Source organism: Falco peregrinus, chromosome 8 (assembly GCF_023634155.1).
Source record: "Falco peregrinus isolate bFalPer1 chromosome 8, bFalPer1.pri, whole genome shotgun sequence".
In the NCBI taxonomy this organism is placed as follows: Eukaryota; Metazoa; Chordata; class Aves; order Falconiformes; family Falconidae; genus Falco; species Falco peregrinus.
Window position 1 is genome coordinate 44,868,033 of NC_073728.1, and position 22,897 is coordinate 44,890,929.

A 22,897-nucleotide genomic window follows, 5' to 3' on the forward strand; every position below is an offset into this window, starting at 1 on the left:
AGGAAAAACAGGTGTCTCCAGTGCCATGTCATACTGCAGCCTTCACACAGTGAAATCCCCAAGGACAGACCCCATAGTGATACCGCATGGAGTGGACAGTGGGGTTGGGGAGAGGACAGCATGAGCTGCCACCAGTGTTCTTAAGGATCCTGACACTGGGTGGGCTTTGCATCAAGCTATGCAACCCAGAAGGACCTGGGAGAACGGCCAAGAACAGCAGAGCCAGGACCCTACTTAGGGTCTCAATGAGGAAGAAGGGCCTCACTGCATCACTGGATCACTGGGAGGGGATGAAGCTGCAGCAGATGATACAGGAGGTGCCCTGAAGGGGAAGAAGTGTTCTCTGTGCAAGAAAATAACTTCTTGAGACTGACACCAGAAACCCCTGCCCACAAACATGCACAACAGATGACCTGCAGGCTTCTCCCCCAGTAAAGTGTAGTGAAGGCTTCTCCCCGGCAGAGAGTGAGGGCTCAGGATGGCCCCACAATGGCCCCACACGCGCTGGCCACCTGTGTGTGCAGACACACTCTTTGGCTACGCAGGGAGCCAGCACTGCACAGCTCTGTCTGATAGTCTTAATTATGCCTCTTGTTGAGATCAAGAAAAAGAGGAATAAAGCACTGCTACAAATCTGGAGTGCCTGGGGACACAACACGAGCCTCAGCCATCTTTGCCTTCTCACAGGGGAGCTTCTGGCTGCTGCCCATAACCAGACCCCATAGCTAGAGGCTACTGCCAGCTAGTGCTCAGTGGGTGCACACAAGCTGAAGAGCTGCAGGGAAACCTGCAAACACGCTAGGTTTTTCAGCAGAGGGAAGAGAGATAGCAGAGGGAAGAGAGATTTGTGTACTTGCTGGCTGGTGAATTACGCAGGGGGGCAGAGAAAAAAAAATCAGCAGCACAATGCCATGTGGATAGAGAAAGGAAGGAGAATGACAAAGTACATTAAGAAATGCAGTAACGAACCTCCACGAGGGAGGGAATTTGAAGGTGAGGCAGGGAGTTTGGAGGTGAGGTAGGTATGTTGCCTGAGACTGAGGCACCATATTACTTTGCAGAGAGAGAAGGTGACTACTTCTACCCCTGCCTTCAGGCAGAAGAGCAGAGCGCACAGCAGATCTTTCTGCCTGCAGAGATCCTGTTGCAGTGATCCAGCAACGAATGCAGAGACCAACACATTTTAGCAAGAGTGGATACAGGATACAGACAGATAAAGCGCACAAGTTACCAGCCTCACAGATCCTTTTTTGGGTTTCTTGCATATTGTGTCCAGGACATATATTGATCCCAGGGGTTTTTATTCTGTGATCTTCCTCTTTCTCTCATGCAAGAAGATCTCTGAACTCAAACTGAGAAAGCAGCCACATCATGAAAAAGCAGCTAATTGCTGAGCAACTGAGAATGATGAAAACATACCCTTTCTCTGACAGCCAGAAGAGGTGATGGGAAAGCTCCAGTAAGGATGGTAATACTGTGACTCGGCTCATTGGGTAAGTGTGTTGAAGCACTGCAGAATTGGGGGCAGGATTCAGGCTGGCTGTCAGTAGGACTAAGCACAGGATACTGGGTGGCTCAGAGGCAATACAACCCCAAGTCAACAGTATCTTAACACTTCAGCTTGCTGCTTTGAGAAACGGGCTGGAGCCAGCCACTCAAATATAAAGCCTGCATGTGCCTGCAAATCAACACCAGCTGAAAAGAGAAAACAAAAAAACACTCCAGGACACAGACTTTGCAGCTTCACTTGACAAACACTTGCAAAGAAACAGTTCTATGCTCACAAATGCTTCATTATCAACAGCACCAGCACCAGGGACTGCCTGAGCCTTCGCATACTGGAATGGTATTTAGCAAGTATGGGGAATCCCAGGAACAACTCTGGAAAGGGCCACTGTGAGATCACTATGATGATCAGCAAGATCATCACATGTGGACATAATCTTCAGGGGAATGTATCTGCACACCTAAAGGTCAGATGTTGTATGTCCCTTGCAGATATATCCCCAACAGAGGCATTTTTCTTTTTTTGTGGTGCATGAGTCACTTATCAGCAACAGTACAAGCCAGAGAGGCTGCTTCACAGCCACACATACCTATTATTCCTGATATGACCCCCTGGCAGAAAAGAACTTCATCCCATCTTTGCTTGCTCCAGAGCATGCAGCAAAGCATAAGAAATCACTGTCGGACAATCAGCAAGCACCCTGGTGTGCTTGGATGGAGAGTGAGTGAGCGAACAGTGGATTAAATAGATGAGAAGGGATGGATAGCTAAATGGAAGTTAGCTCTGGGGACATGAGAAGGACATGAACCTGTTGAAGCAAGTCCAGAGGGGGCCACGAAGGTGATCAGAGGGCTGGAGCCCCTCTCCTACGCAGACAGGCTGAGAGGGCTGGGGTTCTTCAGCCTGGAGAAGAGAAGGCGCTGGGGAGACCTTACAGCAGCTTCTAGTACCTAAAGGGGCTGACCACAAAGCTGGAGAGGGTCTTTATACAGGGGCATGCAGTGATAGGACAAGGGGTAATGGCTTTAAGCTTGAAGAGGGTAGATTTGGATTATATGTTAGGAGGAAATCCTTTCCTGTGAGGGTAGTGAGGCACTGGCGCAGGTCTGGAAGTGTTCCAGAACACATTCCTGGAAGTGCTCAAGGCCAGGCTGGATGGAGCTTTGAGTAATCTGGTCTAGTGCAAGGTGATCCTGCCCATGGCAGAGGGGGTGGAATTAGATGATCTTTAAGGCCCCTTCCAACCCAAACTGTTCTGTGATTCTGCGATTCTATGAATGGGTAAAGACAGTATGAGAACGGATGGACAGAGGCAGGTGGGTGCAGACACTGTATGAGAATGGAGAGATGCAGAGACAAGGCGCATTGACAGTGGTTAGAGTGCATAAAAATAAATTAGGAAGTATGAGACTGATCTGATCGTCAGTAGACAAGGCTGATTTGGCCGTCCCACTGTTTCAACCCACTGTAACTCCCCTGCTTACATTTGGGTTCTGGCATCCTCTGGGCCTCAGCCAGCTGCTGCTGAGCTGACTCACCCAAGATGATTGCAGACCATCTCCTTAAGTGCCCAGGATGGCTCTATCCTCCAGAAGACACTGGGCTGTAGCTTGGCATGCCTTAGCTGCTGCCGGGGTCCCAGCATTAGGAGGCTAGGCAGGTGAGTACAGAGCTGGGTGATCAGTGGGAAAAGCAGGTGCTGTGCCAAAGTCCGAGGAGGAGAAGCAGGTTCCTGGGAGCCAGAGGCCGTGAAGGGTGGATGGCGGGGGTGCTCTACCCAGCGAGGTATTAAACCACTTGAGCTTCTGGGCTGGAGGCCCCAGGCATGAAACACCTCAGCTGCGAAGTGGTGAGTGGAGTACATCTCCTGTGAGGTCCCCAGCGTAAGTATTACTGTGCTTGTACTCAGGCTCTTCTGACCTCCCCCAAATACTCATCTTCAGGGGAAAAAAACCCAAAAGTGAGGGTCACTGGACCAAGATGTCTGGTAGTGGACGTGATCTAGGCTACAGAAACAAAATCACCCTGATGCAGGGAATAAACCCACAAGACTTTGGGTACCAATGACCCCTGGGCCACGCAAAGCTGCTGCAGGCAGACTGGTGCCACTCTGCAGGTGATACCACCAGATGCTTGTGCCTCAGAGCTTTTCAGCTCTGCCAGTGCTACCAACACAGCAGTACTGCTAACACCAAACCATAAGCTTGGTTCAAGGAGAATATCACAGGGTTTGCAAGATTAATAGCGATCAACACGTGGAGTTAGAAGCTGCCAGGGATCCCATTTCAAGCTTTGTTCAGTGGCCATGAGAACTGCTGACCTGCTCTCTGAACAAATGCTAAAGCTTGTCACATTACAATGTGACTCTAGAAGCTGGGCTTTACCCAAGTACCACAACGCAACCATGAGTGCCAGTGATGCGCAGGTGACAATTTGCCACTGCCCTTCCATGGCCAGCAGCTCTGAACAAGGGATAACAGTGATGGTTGAAAAGGAAAATCCCAGAGCTTTGTCTCCAAGGGGCAGAGACGGAGCAGAGGAGTAGGTATTTTGCTGTAAGATCTCCTGGGGTTCAAAAAGCACCAGCAGAGCCAAGGTAGAGAGTTGCAACAACCTGGATTATACCAAAAGGCCTGTAACGTCTGTTGGTGACTGCTGGCTTTTAAACACCAACACCAGGTGATTCTGTGAACATGGAATGCCTCACTTTAAAGACAGTAAGTTTTCTGGACGATTTGGAAACAGAGTCTGGGTGCGCTTGTGGTAGAAATTCAACAGTACTAAGGCAAAACTACAGTGTGGCCAGGTGCAAATATGTTTTAAAGCCAGTCTCATCACTTTTAAACCTGGCCTCAGTGTATGTCATGGTCACTACTGGAATGGTGAAGCAGCCTATCGTAGAGACACTGCTGCAGGGAACTGCCCCTTTACAGAGACACATCAGCCACCTTTTCCTAATCAAAAGGGATTTCCCACTCCATGGCAATACACAGTAAAACACCGGAACACGCACACACACAATATTAAAAAAGGAAATAAAATAAAAAGTGATATGCAATATCATGACAGCATCTTTAACAAAAAGGGGTGTGAGATCATGTCACCCATTCTTCTTTACACAAGCAGAATTTCATGTGATGCATATCAGCTGCCAATGGGTTGCTAAGTAGTGAAGGACACTGCACAAACACTTAGAAATCCAGACAAACAAAAATCCTTATTTTTTTAACACAGAAAAAAACAAGTCAAATGCCAGTGCTTTAAAGCAAAACACTAGAATGACTGCACTTACCACCTGGTAAAGGATTAAAGAGCAGAAAGAGAGGTTCCAGGAGCAGAAGGGAGGGGGGAAAAAAAAAAAAAAAGAAGGAGAGGGAAAAGAAGAAATTAATGTTACACATGCAGAAAACTAAAGAGAAGATCTTTCAAAGAAAAGCTCAGGCATTTCTACACCTGGTCAAAAGCAAGCTATTTTTAATTTGCCTTGATAGCACGAGACCATTTCTTCTTACCAGGTCTTTTAACCAGCTTGTCAACAAAAAATTGAAATGGTAAAGTTTTGGAGGTTTAGGGTTTTGGGGCCTTTTCAATAATTTCTACATTCCCAAAGACATATTTTGGAAATATTTTTTTAAATTAAAAATACTACACAAAATAAGACTATTTTGGAGTGAAGTTGCATAGTTTGCTTTCTGCCACAATGCTGCCTTTGCTACTAAAAGAAATGCTTTGACGAAAATACTTCCTTGGCTCCAACCACTGTGGCTGAAGGATGAATGCTTTGAGAGACCCTCCCAGCAGCCGGCCCCACGGCTGTCCCACTGCCTCCAAGAGACACTTGGTGGACATTACTGGCAGCCATGTGGGTGGGAATGGACCCAATGGCCAGTGTGACGCTGGTCACAGGCTGCCTGTTCCCCAAAGGATGAGGACGTGGCAGCTGTAGCCAGCCTGGTGCAGACCACAGTGCACATCTGGAAAGGATGCTCTTGCAGAAACCAGTAATTCCCTTCACTGACTGAGGTGTTCACACTTCGCCACTGTCATGATGGCAGCATCTGTATGGTAATGATGGGGAGGGTCTCCCAGATGGACTGTCAGGATGGCACAGGTGAAGCTGGTGACCTTGGCACCTTTCCCATCACAGGTAAAGAGCACTCGTGTAGTGTCCTCTCCCCACCCCCATAGTATGCAAAAAAAGAGCTGACTGTAGCCTAATGTCCCCTCTTTAACAGGCTAATGAACAGAAATTCAGGGCAAGCTTCTGTAGATGCACAACAAGTTGTTACTAGCTGGAGGCAGAAGAGGACTCTGACGATACAGCTTGGAAATCATGGGCTTGTGGGGCAGAAGAAGGGTGTGTAGGTTTCACATCCACAGGCTGCTACCACAAGCCAGCCCCCTGTGTCCCCTCTATCTTCACACAAGTTCTGGGGAATCTTTGGCTCCAAGTCTGAGCTCTCAGAGGGGCTATGAAAGAAGGTACTTCAGTGACCTGAGAGGTGAGGAGCCCCCTCTACCCCTGGAAAGGAAACACATCCCCCTGAAGCTCACAGCCATGCTCTATGCCTCACCATAAGGCTGGAGAGCAGGGAGGAGATCTGGGGTCAATGGTAACTATCGCCTCCCACAGCACCAAGCAGGGCACAGAATCCATGCGTGCTCCCAGACGTGTGCTATGGCAGGGGTCTGCAAGGGTACATGATGTCCCAGAGCTGCCCTCTATGCCTATCTCCCCCCACAGTTTTTTTTCCTCCCACTCTGCTGTGCTCTCTACACTGTGGTTGACCTTTTAGGAACAAATCCAACCTATGCCACCTGAAAGAACCTCTAAAAGGTGGCCAGAGATCTTACAGCCTCTGCTGTTTTCCAGCCACACTCCTGGGCACTGAGCTCTGCTCACACTGCTCTCTGTCCAGAGGTCTCTCTGATAGGACACTCCCCAGCAGCTGGCTGTAATGACTTGGGGGAAAGGAACAGCTGGGACTTACTTCATGTTTTTGGAAGGAAAGATCAAATCGAGACCTGTATGAAACCACTGATCCCTTGCAGCAGTTTCTGGGATGAGGGAAGCCGCAGGTGTCTGCACTGCAAGAAACAGCATCACAAGTGGTGCTGCTGCTTGCCAGCCCCACAGAGACTGGTGGTGAGGACCTCTCCATGAGAGCTCCCAGGACAGGGCTGATGCAAGCAACAGGTCCTGGGTAGAAAGCTGCACTGCCTCTGCCTGTGTAAGATAACTGATGTCAGCAGGAGATATGCCTTTGGGTCGAGAGTGGAGCGACACTAAAAGGACTGTCCCCAGGTATGGGCCTAGCACCCAAAATTCCCCCTAGAGCTGGTAAGAGGACTCTCTGCCAGCCTATTTCAATTTTCCAGAAACACATCCTGCATAAGGAGACAGAACTCGATACTGAGAAAGAAAAAAAGAAGGATGCATCTCCAACTACTACTTACGTGGCCATGAAGGTCTGTGTTTAGCAGCATCAGGGCACAGGTGAGCGTATGAATCCCATCTGAAACACACAACAGCCAGATGGCTGTGATTACTCCCCTTCCCACGCAGTTTTTGTGTTTGCTGTCTTGGCGGCCCACCCATTGCAAAACCAAGGCTAGTTGCTATGTCTGGGGACCTTAAAGAATACCTGTTTCTTTCAACCGCATAAGATGGTTAAAAAAAAAAAAAAAAAAGATAGCCTTTTTTCCCTCAGTCTTTACCTTTTCCTGAAATGATCACCAGGGCTTTAGACCAATTTTGTCAACGGCTTTTTAAAGACCAGACTTTCCGCCATATCCATTTTGTGCCGATGCCATTGTAGAATGGGGCAGAGACCCTGGCAAACAGCTAGTTTGCCCCCCGCTGATCACAGTCACCACAGGGATTTGTCCTGAGGTCTTTAGCCATCATTCCCAGGCAGCCTGTAAGTTCTTGAGATGTTCAACAAACATTACTACTACAAATGAGTGCAGCACTTCTGGCTCTTTGACTTAACAAAGCTCACATGAAGCTTTCCTTCCATTTGAGACAGCACAGCACCCTCTTCTGTACCAAGCAGCCTGGTGGCTTGCTGTTATTTCAAAACCATGCTGCGTCCTGAAGCTGTTCAAGGTCAAGAGACTAGTCTCCATGCACCACCCTCACACCAGTGAGATGGAAATGCACTCTGGCACATCAACTGGTCTTTGCAAGGACCTCACAAAAGGGCTAGAGAGCACCAGGGAGGAGGCAGGGGCAGAAATACTACAGCCTTGGTCTTTGGCCCTGCTCTTGGCATGACTTGATGTGCTCACACAGACAGGCTGCTCCACAGACCAAGCCAGATGTGACATGATAGCCCTGGCTTATTTCCCTCGTGCATGCTGCACACAGTGAATTGGTGACCTAGGGTTGGGCTGTGACATACCCCCAGGCTTGGCTGGGGAAGTGGCACTGGTCTCTCCTTGTGGGGACAGATGTGCAGCCACAGAGCGCCAGCCACGGCCTGTTCCCATCCTGGTCAGCCACTAAACAAAGGCACCATTTGCGTGGAATAGTGGAACAGTGACAAGCCCTGAGCACCCCATGCTCAAGGCCAAGCTCTAAACACTGCCAGCTAAAGGCAGCCAAACGCACAAGCCCAGGATGATGGCAACTGAGCACATGAGCTTCTCCCTTTCCTGAAAGAACTGTGGTCCGAGGAAGGAAGGGTTCCTCATGGGAACATGATATATTTCTCTTTGAGGGCTGACAGTCCTGAGGACATGGTATGATGGACATCTCCCTTCAAGAGATAGTAACTTTCTAAGAAAGATGCTTCCTGTGCTTTCAAAAGCAGCAGCTTCAGGCTTAGGACAATGTCCCTTCTCAGTGCACATTTTTGAGGCTCTGTGGGAGGTTCTGCCCTGACATCTTCACCTGGCTTTACTGTTATCACTTTGGTCAGGTAAATCATGTCCCACATGGCCCCAAGGTGGAGCTGGTGTCCCAAAAGCCTCTATTCTCTCACTGGCACTTGGCTCAGTTGCATTCACTTTTTCTCTCGGCTCACAGGGTATCTCAACACAACCATATAGTTCTTCCATGTCTGGGCTTCATCAGTACAGGAAAGCACTAATAGCATGTCCAAGACACCACCCCCTGAGAGGAAAACCAGCCACTGCACGCAGCAGTCAGCAAGGCAGTTTCTGCCACCTTCATTTGCAGCATCCCATCATGCAAGGCTGAAGTGACCCTTGGTGTTGCAACAGCCATGTCTCCATCAGTGGAGGAGTCAGTGGATCAGCAGGTAGTGATGCCCTAAAACGTTTTAGAGGGCTGTAAGACCTTCTCAGCTGCCTGATCATCTTCAGACAAAACTGCTTTGATTCTATCATGCCTCTGTGCCCACAGGCCGTCACAGCCAGAGCAGATAACACACAGTTGCTCGAATTTCATCTTGGTGGAACACCTTTTGTAAGTTTAGGCTGGTGCAACGAGGAATTGCTTCCTGAAGAAAGAGCTTGCAATAGCTTTCTTAAATTATCATGCATCTAGTGCATGCTTTTGCAGCATCTGCCTGCCCAGCAGGTGCCATTCAGGCCCGGCTCTGGGTGGTTGGTTTTACACTCAGGCTCTGTGGCACACATGCACTGTGAGCGTGCAATGGACACTAGAGCCAGGGAAAGAAAGTGGTACCTTCCGACGTGCTCTCTTCTGGGTTGCACTGGCAGTATCGCCGAGAGAAATGAATTAGCACCCGCTCCCGCTCCTGTGTCTCTCCCATCAGTGGGAATGCTTTCAAGAACGTCCTGCAAAGTGAAAATGATAGTTAAACATGTCATGAATCTATCTGCTGGGCAGCATCCATGCTAAGGAGGGAGACGGAAAGGAGGTCTCGAGAGCAGCTAGGAAGGCCTTTGTCCTCCCCCCAGCCCATTCAGCCCTGGGCCCCTGCAGGTACAATGCAAAGGGTGTCTATGGAGCCAGCTCTGAGCTGTGTAGGGAAATGTGCTGTCAGCTGAGATCTGACCCACCTGTGGCTTGATGGCACCAGGATGGGTCGTCTGTCCCAAGGGAAGAAGTTGCTCCCACTTGCTCTGATTTTGTACAGGATGGGATTCCTGGGAAAGCTGCTCTCCACCATGGGGAAGCAGGCTGGGGGCCCTCTTGTCGAAGCCCACTTTTCATGGCAGTACTTTGTGCGAAACATGACACCAAAGCAAAGATTAAATGACAACCTGGAGCTGCCTCCAGCCCTTGTTCCTATCAGACAGGCAGCCCCCGGTGGCACCAGGAAGCCTGGGGGAGAAACCCACCACACTGCTCCGCTCTGCCCAGCCCGAGCCCTGCGCGGGAGCACCAGAGACCAGCTCACCTGAGTGCTTTGTCAAGGGTCAGGCCGGTGAAGTCAAAGAAGCTGAGATACTCCTCTGCTACCAACTTGCTAAATTCGTTACTGTAATTAAAGAGGGAGTAGTCAGCCCTTTCATTGGGGAAGAAGACTGTCTACAAGAAGAGCAGCAGACTGCTGTCTCCTGGCCAGCCCAACTCCCAGCAAGACGCCACAGATGTGATCCCAGACCCAGGGGGACTTTCTCCCAGCTTGAAACACTGCTGGAGGACCCCTGACCTACAAGGGGTCCTAATGTGCCCACAGCCTAGCAACTTGTCTGCCAGCCTTAAACACCTGAGAATGAGAGGAGCCTGCCCCCAGTGCATCCCTCCGCTGTGCTGCTGGCCAGGCAGAGCCTCCTCCCCAGTCAGCCGGGAGGAGGTGGCCATGAGGATGCGGCCATGAGGATGCTCTGTGCTCATCGAGCACCTTCTCTCTTACCTAGTCCTCTCCCATTGCTGGACACATCCCCTCCTCCTACTGCAATATTATTGCTCTCCACTTCACATTGGCCCCCATCCCACCCTCTCACCGCAACACCTTGCCAGCATGCCAGATGGATGCCGCTGGGGACTGGAGCAGGGTAGCCCAGGTGAGCTTCTGGCCCTGCTCATCCATGGATGCTTCTCCAGAAACCATTCCCCTGCCACAGTTTTGAAGGATGGTCGAAGAAGTGTGGCCTTTAAAGCTAGAATGGGTGCTAGTTACGTTCCTCTGTCTACACAACTCAGGCAGCAGAAGTGCAAGAATAATCAATGAATGCTGGCAAGAAACAGGAGGTGACCTCAATGCACTCAGCCTTTGCCATACACAATTCCTTTTCCTCCTCCCCACCAAACAGAAAGCATATCGCTAAGCATTGCACATCCAGTTTCATGCAGGGACATGTTACAAGCAGAACTCATTGCTTTTCCTGCAGCCTTGTTTCATCTTCTCCTGTGAGGCGAATGCTGTAAAGCCTCTGGCATGGGTGCTGATTGGAAGCATAACACACTGCAGGATCAGGCAAAGCAGCATGTCAGCTCCAGGGGAGAGGTCCAGGCTGAGTTTTGAGGGGTGGGACATAAGTATTGGTGCTGGAATTTGTGCAGCAGACTGTTTCAAAGCCATATGAAACCACAAGGCCTCACACTCATAAAATAATCTTATAATTTGGGATTGCTAGCTCCGGGAAAGAGCGTGTCTTCAAGGGTCCATGGCCCCCAGGTTACTCTGTCTGAAGCAGTGCCACAACAACTGGCATGCAGATTCCTGGCAGCGCCCCAGGGAGACTTCTCCAGTTGTCCTGGAACTTCACAGCAAGGTGATGTGAGATGGGGAAGACGACCACGTGTTTGTGAAAGATGTCACCACATCTTCATCCCTGTGCAAAAGAACGAGCAGAACCAAGCAAACCCCAGGCCCCACTGGGAACCTCTCAGCTCTATGCCTGCAGAAGACTTCATGCATTGGCTGTGCGAGGGCTGGGAACTAGCCAGTGCTCTCCCTTCCGCAGGTCAGGTCCCACCTCACACATGCAGCTGTAGTCCCACAGAAGAAAAGGTTGGATTATTTCTGTTCTGGCACCTACTTACCAGGTCTCCTGGGAACCAACATGAGCACTGTGGGCACTGGGCACACAGCAACCACTGCCATGCACTGCAGCGATCCAGAGGGCAGAGCGGTGGCTGTCTCCCCCCACTTAACCTCAAGTTGAACTCGAAGGACTGGCCTTGACCAAGGTTCGCTAAAGCCAAAACACTTGGTGTGGCTATAGCCCAGCACATGTCTTGGGTGGGCTGGGTTGCCCTTCAGGTCTCTCCATGGCCTACACCCTAATTTACACTCCTAACTAGGTCTATAGTCAGGCAGGAAAAAGCAGCTGGGAGTTCCCCTTCACCCCACTCTTCCATCAGGGCAGCCCAGGAAGGCAGGCAGGCATCGCTGCCTGACCCCCGGCTCACTGGGTCGTGCTGAAGGCCAGGAGTCCACAGGGAACCTGTGAGCCCCAGGACGTGAGGTCCATGCCAGCTGCTGCAACGCCAGCAGTTCCCAGCCTGGGTGCCCATCTCGCCTTCCTGTGTGCCTCACTGGGTCCCGCTCAGCTTGGAAAAGGTCCAAGCAGGGACACCAGCCCTGCCAAGGGAATGAGACAGTGCTGCAGGACACGTGGAGACAGCCAGCCCCCAGGAAGCAACAAATTCCTATGCCGAGCCAGGGGCTCAGTGGCATTGATGGGACCCTTCTCCCTGAGCTCCAGAGCCAGTTAAGACACCCCAGGCGTGCCTGTGACACAGAACTCTGGCACTGGCCAAGGCAAGACCATGGCCTACACTAAGGTGGGCTTAGGTGTTTGCTCTTTTCTCCTCATTCAAGAACTGGCCTCCTCTCCCTCTGCGCCAGTCCCAGCCCCTCCTGCAGAACAGGTAACACCTCCACCACGCAGCTCAGACACAACAGAGATGTCCCCACATGAACAGCAAAGTGATTCCCACAGGGACATGCCTGGCATTCTCTGGCTGGTGGCCCTGCCACACAGGCAGCCTCCGCAGACCTCCTCTCACCTTACACCCCAGCCTGATGCTCCCCTGCTCTGCCTGGCTTGGAAAGGTCCAGGCACCAAGAGTGCTCACTGATCTGCTGGGTCACAGGCCACCCCAGGGGTAACACAGGAGCCCTGGCCTTTTCCCACAGTTTCATTCCTGCACAGCTGGACGTGGACAGAGGCGTGCTGTTTTATAGCCGGGATCACACTATCCTACAGACCTAAGCCTGTATTTTCAGGGATCCTTTTTGTGCCACAGTCACCTGGGTCAAAAAAAGATTGTCCACAAGAAGTTTGGCTAAGTAAAATTCACCTGATCTAGAGAGGAGGTAAATGCACTGTGTGCCCATGCCATGCTGCCCGTGGGACAGACCCCTGGTTCTCAGCGCACTGCGATGCTGAAACTGTGCTCTGCTGCTTGCTCCATCACTGCCTGTGGGGTTTTGTCCACACAGTGCTCCCTTGGGAAACCCTGCAAGGAGCACCTGGCACTGCCGGTGCTTCATGGCCTGGCAGCTGAAACAGCTCAGCCTCCATCCAGCAAGAGACATGAGACCGCAAGTAGTGATGGAGCTGAGACAATGCCACAGACCAGTCCAGGAACAAGAATCTTCCATGGAGAGTTCAGCTGCCAAAACACATGCTCTTCAGAGAGATGAAGGTGATTTCTGGATTTGAGGTTAATTTCACAGAATTTTGTCAGCTGCACTTTCTCGTTCATCAAGCCTTTTCTATTTGTTTGACAAGGATGAGTGGTTTTGGGTTTGGTTTGGTTTAGGCTTTGTTTTCTTTTTATTTTTTTCCTGAGAAAATTGCCAGTGTTCACAAAGGAAAAAAAGGGGTTAAAATGAACTAAAAAGCTTTAAAATTAGATTTTACTTTTTGCACAATCATCCTAGCCAGCCCACCTCCTACATGGAGCTGGCCTGAAAGCATCACTTAAATCCTATTCCCACCACTGTAAGTTGGTCTTACACTGTCTTAAGTGAGCAAGACCAACTTAAAACACAACTATCCTCATCCTTCTTCCCTTCCTGCTCTGCAAATCCACCTGCTTGGTCAAAGAACCTGCAGCTCTATTCAGGTTTTGTGCTGGAAAATTACGTGGATGACAAAACCCCAGCTGATCAAAACAAAAGTTTTCTTTTAATGGCTGTGTCAATTCCCAAATGTGGGTCACCAAACAGCTTCCCAAGGCACAAGGATTGCAAGTGTGAGCGAGGGCTGCAGAAACGAGCAAAGGGACACACTCAGATGCACCCCCAGAGACCCACTTCTGGGCACGTCCCCCACCCAGTGAGCTGTCATGGCAAATTTGCGAGAAAGGAGAAGGATGTTAGACCTGAGGCAGCAGCAGCCAGCAATGCACCTGCTACAAGAACCACAGCAAAAAAGAATGGGGATGCTGCCAGGTGATAAAAAGAGCCTCTCTAGGAAACCATTCACGGGCTCCTTCTGTCCCAGGACTAAGTTGGGAGTCACAATCTTTGGTACTGAAAGGCCGCGTATTTGTCAAAGATCAGTTGTGTTCTGCTGATCTGGACAGGAGTGAGACATTTTAAGGACATAAAAAAAACAACAGCAACACAGGTTATATCTGATCCAGAAGAAGGATGATGGGGATTGGTGCCCTCACACTCACTGGCATCCTAAAAAATCTGCTACTGCTACACTCATTACTTTCTCTCAGAAATCCCCTCTCACTTTTGATTAAATACTTTTTACTTCCTTTTTGTCTTATTCAGACAAATCTACCAGTGAGGTGCTTGGACCTCTGGTGTATACCTGGCTGTCCATCAAACCCTTCATGCCATCTATACAGACTGGGTCAGGAGGCACAGCAGCAAGATTTTGGGGTGCAGACACGAAAAACCTGGGGACTGGCAGGGAGTCCAGTGCAGATCCAGGTCTGGATTCCAAACCCTTCAGCCTGGGGACTGCTTTCGAGGGGGGTCTTTCTGGGCCCTTACCAAACACAGGAAGCTCTTGATCTGGTGGCAGCCTGTGGCCATTGATGCCCAATACAGGCGGGCTGCTTGTAGAATTCAGGCTGCAAGGGCATTGGGCTTGGACCAGTTTCAACTGGAAGGATCTCCAACAGCCCCGACTCCATCCAGCAAGCCCTTGTAACAGCAGGCTTGTCCCTCTCTGCCTCTGTTCTGTCCTACCAGCACAACCAGTGCTCCCCCCAGACCCTACCCAACACAGCTCTGTTTCTGCTGGCCATGCCCAATGCTGCCATCTCCATCAACCCACCTGCAGGGCTGGCTGCCACCCAAAGCCCCACTTACTTCTTCCCAAGTTGGCGTGCTACATCACAGCGCTTGAACCCCTCAAGGTTGTAGAGGCGCTTAGCCAGCCTCTTGGCGGCCTCGCTATCTGCCCTGCAGCCGTTTGCCAGGGTGTCTGTGCTGCCCTGGTCAAGCTGCTCCGTGCTGCCCATGTCAGAGTCTGAGTCGGAGAGCGCGTCTTTCAAGCTGGCATCACTATACAGAAAGAGGAAACAACTGAATGAGAAGCAACGTGACTTGGAGAAACCCACATAAAATGCCACACAACAATATGTTTGTGAAGTGGACATTGGACAAACCCTCTTTCATTTCAGGTCAAATGAAATAGTACAATTTATTTCAAATTCGTAGAAAAAGACTGGAGAGAAGGTGACTTCTCCCTGAGAAATGAGGATGCATCTGCTTAAAGCAAGCAGACCCATCACCTTTTTAAGCTTCCTCTCTTTCCACTAGTAGGGAAAAGGCTACCAAGCTCTTTCAGAGCTTTGAACACTCAGGAAACCTAAGGGATAGATGGCATGCTTTTCAGTTCAGGTTATTGGCTGAGGATGAGAAACTGCACTTACATAAATAGTGCCAATGGGACTGGCACCACATCTGCTGTCACTGGGGGGCTGCTCCTCTCCTAGCTGCCTACTGGCATTGTGGCCAGCCGTTGTACAGACAACATGCTGAGCAGCCCCACTGGCACCACATAGGTGGGGCTGTGTCCCTTGATTTTATTGCCCAAGGCCAGTCAAGGCACCTGTTAATGTGGTTTTGGGCAGTGGACTCACTGAAGGCCTGATAGTTAGCTGGACGCACGGCCTCGGTCCAGCTCTCCCACGCCCTCACTGCTCAGATGAATGGTGATTCCCTCCAGAGCAAATGTGGACACCAAGTGCCCAGCCTTGCTTTTCTGGGTTCCTGCAGGACCCTGCAACTCACCTGCAGTTTGGGGTCTTGGGTCTGAGAACAGGGAGGACTCAGGCACAAATCCACTGGGGACTGGCTGGTTTAACACCATGAGCACTTGGGTCCCCAAGCACCAGCCCTAATGTATGGGTAGGAAATTTCTTCCTGTCGGTGTTTGGCTTCTCTGCCATGACAGCACATGAGAGGAGGCATCAAGGGGGAAAAAAAAAAAAAAAAAAAGCAGCTCCATCTCTATCATGTCCCCTGAGCCTTGCTCCTGGAATGGAACCCCATAAGACAAGGAACCTTGCCCAAGAAATCGCCAGCCTGTCTTACCTGATGGAGTTTATGATCTTGGTGGCATCTTCCTCTGACCCTTCCACGTGGAACCCATTTGGGATACTCTTCAAGGACAACCGGCTCAGCACGTTCTCTGACCTGCTGCTGGTAATTGAGTGCCTGAGCGGGCTCCCAAAATCTCCCTCCACTGCCTTTGCTGCCGCCTGCTCTTGCTTAGCAGCAGCCATGTGGTGAAGGGCTTCTCTCTGCTGGGCTACCAGTTTCTGCTCCAAGAGCTCTGGGCTTTCCTTGACCCTTTGCTGGATCAATGGGGTGAGTGGGGCCTCAAAACTGACACAGCTGTCTGTCTCATCTGTGAGAGAGAGGACGTCCAAAGAGTCCAAGCTGCTGTAGTATGTACCCTTCATAAGGTCAGACTCAACGATCTTCTCAAAAGTCGAGCTGAACCCATCCCTGATGTCTTTGAATTGAAAATGTTCCTTGTCATCCTCACTGTAGATCAGCTTGGCATCTCCAGAAGCAAACCTGGACCAAAACAGGAAATGTAGAAAATACTGTCAATGTAATTGCTTGCACTGTTCCACCTGGAGCTAGGAGGCAAGCGAAGAGACAGAAATCAATGCTGCGATTACAGGCCCTTGGCATCTGTCTGTGGTATAACCTCCTTGGTTCCGAATTTTATTACAAGCTTCCAGAGCTGAAAAAGGCAGTTTTATGATGAGCAATCCCAGAGGCCTGGCCAACCCTTAATTTGGGCATGCCCCAGTAAATGCCAGATCTCTGAACTGGAGATATTTGCACCTGACATCTACTACTGGATCCACTGCCAGAATGGATTTAATCTGCAGGTTATCTCTCCCTTCAAGTGCTCCAATTATAGCTACTTCAAAAGCATGAAAATCCTCTAAGATCGAGGTCAATTCATGTAACTTTGGATGTTGACAGCAAATGTCCTCGGTCACTCTTATAGCAAAGAAAAAGCAGCAGCTTTTAGGGAGCAATTCATATGCTGCAACTTCAGCCTTTTTTCTTACATGAGGCATCCTAGAAGCGCACAGCACCCTACAAACAGTTTTATCTCTCCTGAGAGGTATGTAAAAGGTGATGGACATACACCGAGACAGGGGAGGCTCCTCACTGCTCTACAGCTAGCCTGGGGGATTCAGGCACAGCATTACAGGCTGTGAAATGCATGAACATATGCACCCGGCTTCCAGGGAAGCATGGATGACTCTCAGCAATCTCAGCTCTGTTTGGCTTTGAATGCAGGGGCATTCAATCCAGTGTACTTCTCAATATGAACCTACACTGGGAGAATTAATCTGAGTCAAACTCAGCAATACCCACTGTGCTGGGAGCCCTGGAGAGCTAGGAGGGCTCAGTCCCTCCTGGAATAGATCAGGCTGCAAGAACCTGCCTGAAATATCATGGTTTCCCAGATGAAACCTACCTACCACCCCACTTCCATCAGACACTGCTGTCATTTGCTTTGTCAGAACCAGACATTTTGTGCTGGGATACAGGTAAAAGCTAGGGGAACAGTAAGTTGGTTTTTTCTCCACCTGTGACAGAGTTAACTTTCTTCACAGCAGCACGTATGATGCTGTGGTTTGGATTTGTGACTAAAACAGCGTTGATAATGTATCCATGTTTTATCTGTGGCTGAATACGCCTGCGTATTCTCTATTTTTCTTTCTCTATTTTTCACTCCCTGGCAAGCAGGCTGGGGGTAGGCAAGAGGGTGGGAGGGGACACAGATGGGACAGATGACCTGAATTGACCAAAGACATATTCCATGCCATATAATGTCATTCACAGGAAAAAAAAACATCAAACCCACTAAACTTCACAGCCTTAATTACACCCAGCAGTGGGAACTAGGGACCTGCCTCGGCAGCTCATCCCATTGCTAAACTTCTTGTGACAGCCCCCACTGTCAGTGAACTGCCATCTCACCTACAGAGGGTCTGTGTCCTCTCTACACCAAGGAAAAACCCTGTGCCTTTGTGATTTCCTCTGGTCTTCCAAGAGAGCAATCACACCACCCCTTTGCCTGCATTTCTCCATTCCCATTGCCAGCATGTCTTTGTGCAGGAGCACCCATGCAGGAGGGCATGCCCTGGCTGATCCCTGTGAGGTCTGGTACGCAGCATGTGTTTCCAGAGGTGTTGCACCCTGCACCTCCTGAGTATTTACTTAGCAAGTCCCACACTGCCATAATCCCAAACCAGACAGTTCCCACTCTCTCACCACACCAAACAGAATCATTTCCATTAACTGTTCACATCACAGAGTTTGTATTTTCCAGCCCTTTACTTATGCCTTGAGCCCAAACTTGTACAGCAGCAAAAAAGTGAGAAAACCTGTGACTGTACAAACGCCCCAGCAAAGGCTGCGTGGGACAGACTGCAGCGATCAGGGCTGGAGCCGTCATCCCGGGTGGCTCAGTGGGCACCAAGTCAGGCACGCCACATCTCTCCTTGTGTGGTCCCAGAGAAGACGAAGGACAAAGAGGCTTTCTGCAGCTTACACCATCCCAGGAGCACCGTCTGCATCTAATTCAAGCAAAGCCAGGCTGAGGTGGAAGACAGCAAAAGACCTTGCTCGTGTGAATGAACCTGACATAGTGTCCCCACAGAGAAGCCTTGCATATTTATTGCACAGCAGGGAAGGCAACTGCTTTACATAAATAAGGAGCTGTGTATTTATTTGCATTGCAATCACAAGGTTTTATAAGCTTATTGAAGTAACACTGTATCTAATCACCTGTGCTGCTTTTCCCAGTCATCTCTGAAATGCTGTTTTATTGCTCATGGCAAGGCATGCAGAGCAATGCATTTGGTTATTATTGCAGCTGAACCGTACTGGGTTTTTATGCACCGAGTTGTTTATATTTCACTTCTCACTGGTTAATTAGTTGTAATAAAGTACAACCTAGTTTGCAGTGTTGGTGGAGTGGGGAGTCCTGACAGAGAAGGACATGATGGCAATCAGGACTTCCTTACCTATGCACTGCAGGCTTTCTGCAAAGTTTTTCCTGAAACTTTAACAGAATTTGAATTGCTTGACAGCTATATGTTGCCACAGGAGGAAATGTGTGGGCAAAGGCAGCAGTCCCAAACCTACAGGTACTACACATGTCCACAAGCCAAAGGTGGGGATTCCTCTGTTAAAAAGTTTGACCTTTTTGATGAGTTGATGGGGCTGAAAGCAAAGAATATCATTCACTGGTGATGCTCTCAGTCTGACTGCAGAGCTGTGACCTCCCTGAGATCAGCAGGGACAATGCTGGGGGCTTCTGGGAAGGTGAAAGACCTCTAGGGAACACAGCCAGGATGATAAGAAAAGGGGTTTTCGACAAACAACATATTGGCATGCCAGCGCACGCATGGTATAAACTAGAAAGGGGGTAAAAGGGACTCAGTTAATGCAAACTGCAGGACAAGCTCTAAAGCTTTGGCTTTATTTCCCTGACTCTTTTTAACAACAGTTTCTCGCACAGAAGCACAAATCTACCTCCAGTGGGACAATCGTGGTTTCTTTCTCCAGCTCCACCATGGAGTTGATGACCTTGGGTGACTCTTTCCCCTTTCATTCTCCATTGGTTCAATGGGAAGAGCAAGACTCAACATCTTGTAAAGTACTTTAGGATCCAGGGACCAACTGCATCATACGAGCACCAACATGCAGATGGTAAGTGATTCCCTTCTTCCCTTCCCGCCTCCTCCCCCCCCCCCCCCCGTCCCAGCAGTGAATAGTTGTCTGCTCATCAGTAAACCATTAGTCCCAGAGACAGAGAAACCCCAGGTTTTCTTATATCCAGAATGGGTTGTAACAGAAATGGCAACATACCAAAGGGAAGTAAAGAACAAACTGGGGAAACTCAGAGATGATGCAGGATGGCAGTGACTTCCCGGTGCGTTGGTCCATCTGTCAGCTTTGTTACTCCTGACCCACACTGATCCAGGAGTCAGACAGTCACCTATGGTCTGGAAAGACCAGGTCCATGCTGTATTTGGCCCGGCCACCTGTTTCTGCCATTTACCCTGAAGATAGGTGGTCAAAGTACTAAGGAGCTCAAAAACAATGAGCTAACCTGATCCCCAGGCAATAAGCAGTTTCCCAGATTTCAGCTGTGTCCCTGAAGTTTTCCAGCTGCTCTTCTGCCTTTGAATACAGTGTGTGACTTGTCCCTTGTGCATCCAGCTCCCCCAAAAAATCATTTGCTATGCAAGTAAGTTTACAACATAAGATCATGGCCCATGCATGTAGAGTCCAGTCATGTTGCACCATCTCCAGATTGTCAGCCTGCCACTTCTCCCAATTCATACTCCAGTACCTTAAAATAACTGCACTTTCAGTCATTGTAGCGGCATTCACTGGCCACCCTTAGCTTCCTCGTGAACTCACTATCTCTGCCAGGGAGCCATATACCAAGCAAATACAATTCCCTTGCAACCCGAGAGACCTGCAGACATCCAAGACCTGACTGCATAGCTTATGGGGCTGGCGGGACCTGCCTGGGGGTAGACTCCCCTAGCTCTCTGGACATCAGCAGCCTGCACTGGACACTCTTCCTTTTCAATACTTTCAATTGAGCTTGTTGAAACAGTGCTGCTCCTTCTTGCTGGGGGCCTCGAGTACAGCAAACCACCAGCTTTTTATAGGGGAGCCTGTTCAACACTTGAGAGGCAAAGAACTAGGGATGCCTGTCGTCAGCCTACACACTGTGCAGCTTCCCAGCTCTGCTGACGCTCCTGCCTACACTCCAGACAGCACTGAACAAATGGCTCAGCCTGAAACCTGCACTGGACTGAAACCAGGAGGAGATTCACTGACCTCTCTTAGCAACTTGTCCCTTTCACAACTTCTCCTCTTAAGAAGGCCATGCTCCTCCATGACAACCCCTGCTGCTCTTCTCTAGCCCCCACCTGCATGCAGCACCTCTCCCATGCCTGGGTAGGTACATAGGCAGGGCCACAGGATTCACAGCAGCCATCGTCCCCAGGTGGCTACAATATAGGCCCCTGCATGATTTCTGGTGGCAGAGGAAAGATTTGTACTGTTCCCACAGGAATGGCACGGGAAGCACTCCACCTGGTCCCAGTGACCAGGCATTTCCCCTCAGTCCCTAACCTGCAGAGCCCCGGGGAGGTCTAGGCACTTGCAGAGGCATAACACCAGCTGTGGACACCCCGCCAATGCAAGTGTCTCCCAGCCTGAGGAGCCCTCCTGCGCCCGGACAGAGGGCAAGGGGCTGAGGCGCACTGCGCACAGGCTGGCTTGTCTCGGGCACCTGAGAAGATGGCAGTCATCTCCCGTCTCACACTGCTGTCCCCGTGTCACCCAGGCACTGGCAACGCCTGACACAGGTGCAGCTGGGAGCAAAGCTCCGTGCCTTGCCCTCCTTCACTAACGGCAGGGACCTTCGGACACAAAGTCGTTGCTAACCCAGGGGCTGTCAGAGCTAGCCCAGCTGCCGGAGCTTCCAGGGCGCAGCAGCCCCCCGCCGGCCAGCCCGGCGCTCCCTGCCCTGGCTGCTCCAGGTCACCCTGCCCGGTGCTGCAGAGTCTCCCACCCCCGAGTGCGGCACCCCCGAGGCGAGCCCGCCCGGAACTCTGGGCCCCCCGGCGCTTCCCCGCCGCTGCAGTGACGGGGGGTCGCAGCGGGGGAAGGGGGCGCGCAGCCCAGCGGGAATGGGAACCCGCAGCCACCCGCTGGCGAGTGACACGCGGCGCGTGGGGCCCGAGCGCGACACGCGTTACCCGGCCACGCCGCGGCGTCGGACTCACCCCAGCTGCGCCTCCGGCTCGTCCGCACTCGGAGCTCCCGGGGGTCCCCGGCCGCCGTGCCACCGCTCCTGGCCGAGAGGCTCGCCGGGCTGCTCCTGCCCGTGGGGGCTCCTCCGCCCCCCGCCGGCACCGCCCGCGGCCGGCGCGCCCGCCCCCGCCGCCCGCTCGCCGCGCCCCTGGTCCGCGGCTCCCGGCTCGCCGGCCGGCGGGTCCTCACGGCCCCCCTCCGCCCCGGGCGGGGGACCGGCGCCGTCCCAGGGCCCGGCGCGGCGCGGGGAGGGCGGCGGGCAGCAGCTGCTCCCGCTCATGGTGCGCTGTCGGCCCCGCGCTCAGCTCCGGCTCGGCGCCACCTACAACGGAGAAGAAACCACGTCAGGGGCGCCCCGAGGGCCGGCAGCGGGGCGCGGGCCGGCCCGCAGCAGCTCGGCCGCGACCAGCGGAGCTCAGGAAAGTCCCCCCGCCCCCCGCGACCCCCAGCGCAGAAGCAAGGAAGGACCCCGCCGGGTCCGCTGCCTGCGCGAGGGCTGGCGCTCGCTGCTCGGCGGGATCCGCGGAGGAAACCCGCCGCCGTGGTGCGGGGACACCGGGGGCCTCGGCACCCGCCTTCCCCCCGCAAGCCCCAAGCGCGGGGCCCTCCCCGGCTGCGGCTGGCAGCTGCCCCGGGCTGGGGGCAGAAGCATGGCACGGCTGCTCTTCCCAGGCTGGCTGCTGAGGTGCCGTTCCCACGTACTCCCTGCCCACCACAAACAGGGGAAATAGGACATAGGTGTGATTCTTATTTTATTTAACACTTCTAAGAAGCTGTGATGTGCCAACCTGTGTGATTCTCCCTGCTGACTTCGCATTTCTGCAGAGCTCCTTGCCTGCCAGAGTAACGGGCAACTGTCTTTTCCCCACACACCGGTACTGCTGAAGGGTGTCATAAGTTGCCAGCTAAGGGTGGCAAAAGTGTCCTTACTGAAGATACTCTGGGATCTCTCTGTGCGGCAAGGGAAGGATGCTGTATTGCACCAAATAAGACAAGTAGCTTTTTCATTAAAAGGCACCTTATCGGTGGACATGCCCATCAATGAAAAGTCTGCAAGTCTTACAAGCACTACCCTTAACTGTAGCCCCACAGTGCCGTGCAACCTTTTCTCCACTGTAACCCCTGCAGCTGCAATCAAGTGCCACCAGAAATGCTCTCTTCTGGAAACAGGAGGTTCTGTATGGTGCCCAGACTGAGCTGTGATAACAGC

At 51.5% G+C, this 22,897-nt stretch overlaps 1 protein-coding gene across 4 annotated transcripts in view; it reads right to left on the minus strand.

Moving 5' to 3' along the window:
* The window catches only part of PSD2 (pleckstrin and Sec7 domain containing 2), a 78,796-nt gene that overhangs the window by 19,877 nt on the left and 36,022 nt on the right, over positions 1-22,897 (minus strand). For 2 of the 4 annotated variants that reach the window (XM_055812717.1, XM_055812716.1), the window contains 6 exons: positions 21,660-22,009; positions 15,904-16,392; positions 14,674-14,868; positions 9,841-9,921; positions 9,162-9,274; positions 6,963-7,023 (listed from right to left, as the gene is read on the minus strand). In XM_055812717.1, coding sequence (XP_055668692.1) covers positions 6,963-7,023; positions 9,162-9,274; positions 9,841-9,921; positions 14,674-14,868; positions 15,904-16,392; positions 21,660-21,967 — 1,247 coding nt within the window. In that variant the 5' untranslated portion in view covers positions 21,968-22,009. The remainder of the gene's footprint in view (positions 1-6,962; positions 7,024-9,161; positions 9,275-9,840; positions 9,922-14,673; positions 14,869-15,903; positions 16,393-21,659; positions 22,010-22,897) is intronic. The other 2 variants (XM_055812718.1, XM_055812719.1) reach the window with 2 other exon arrangements.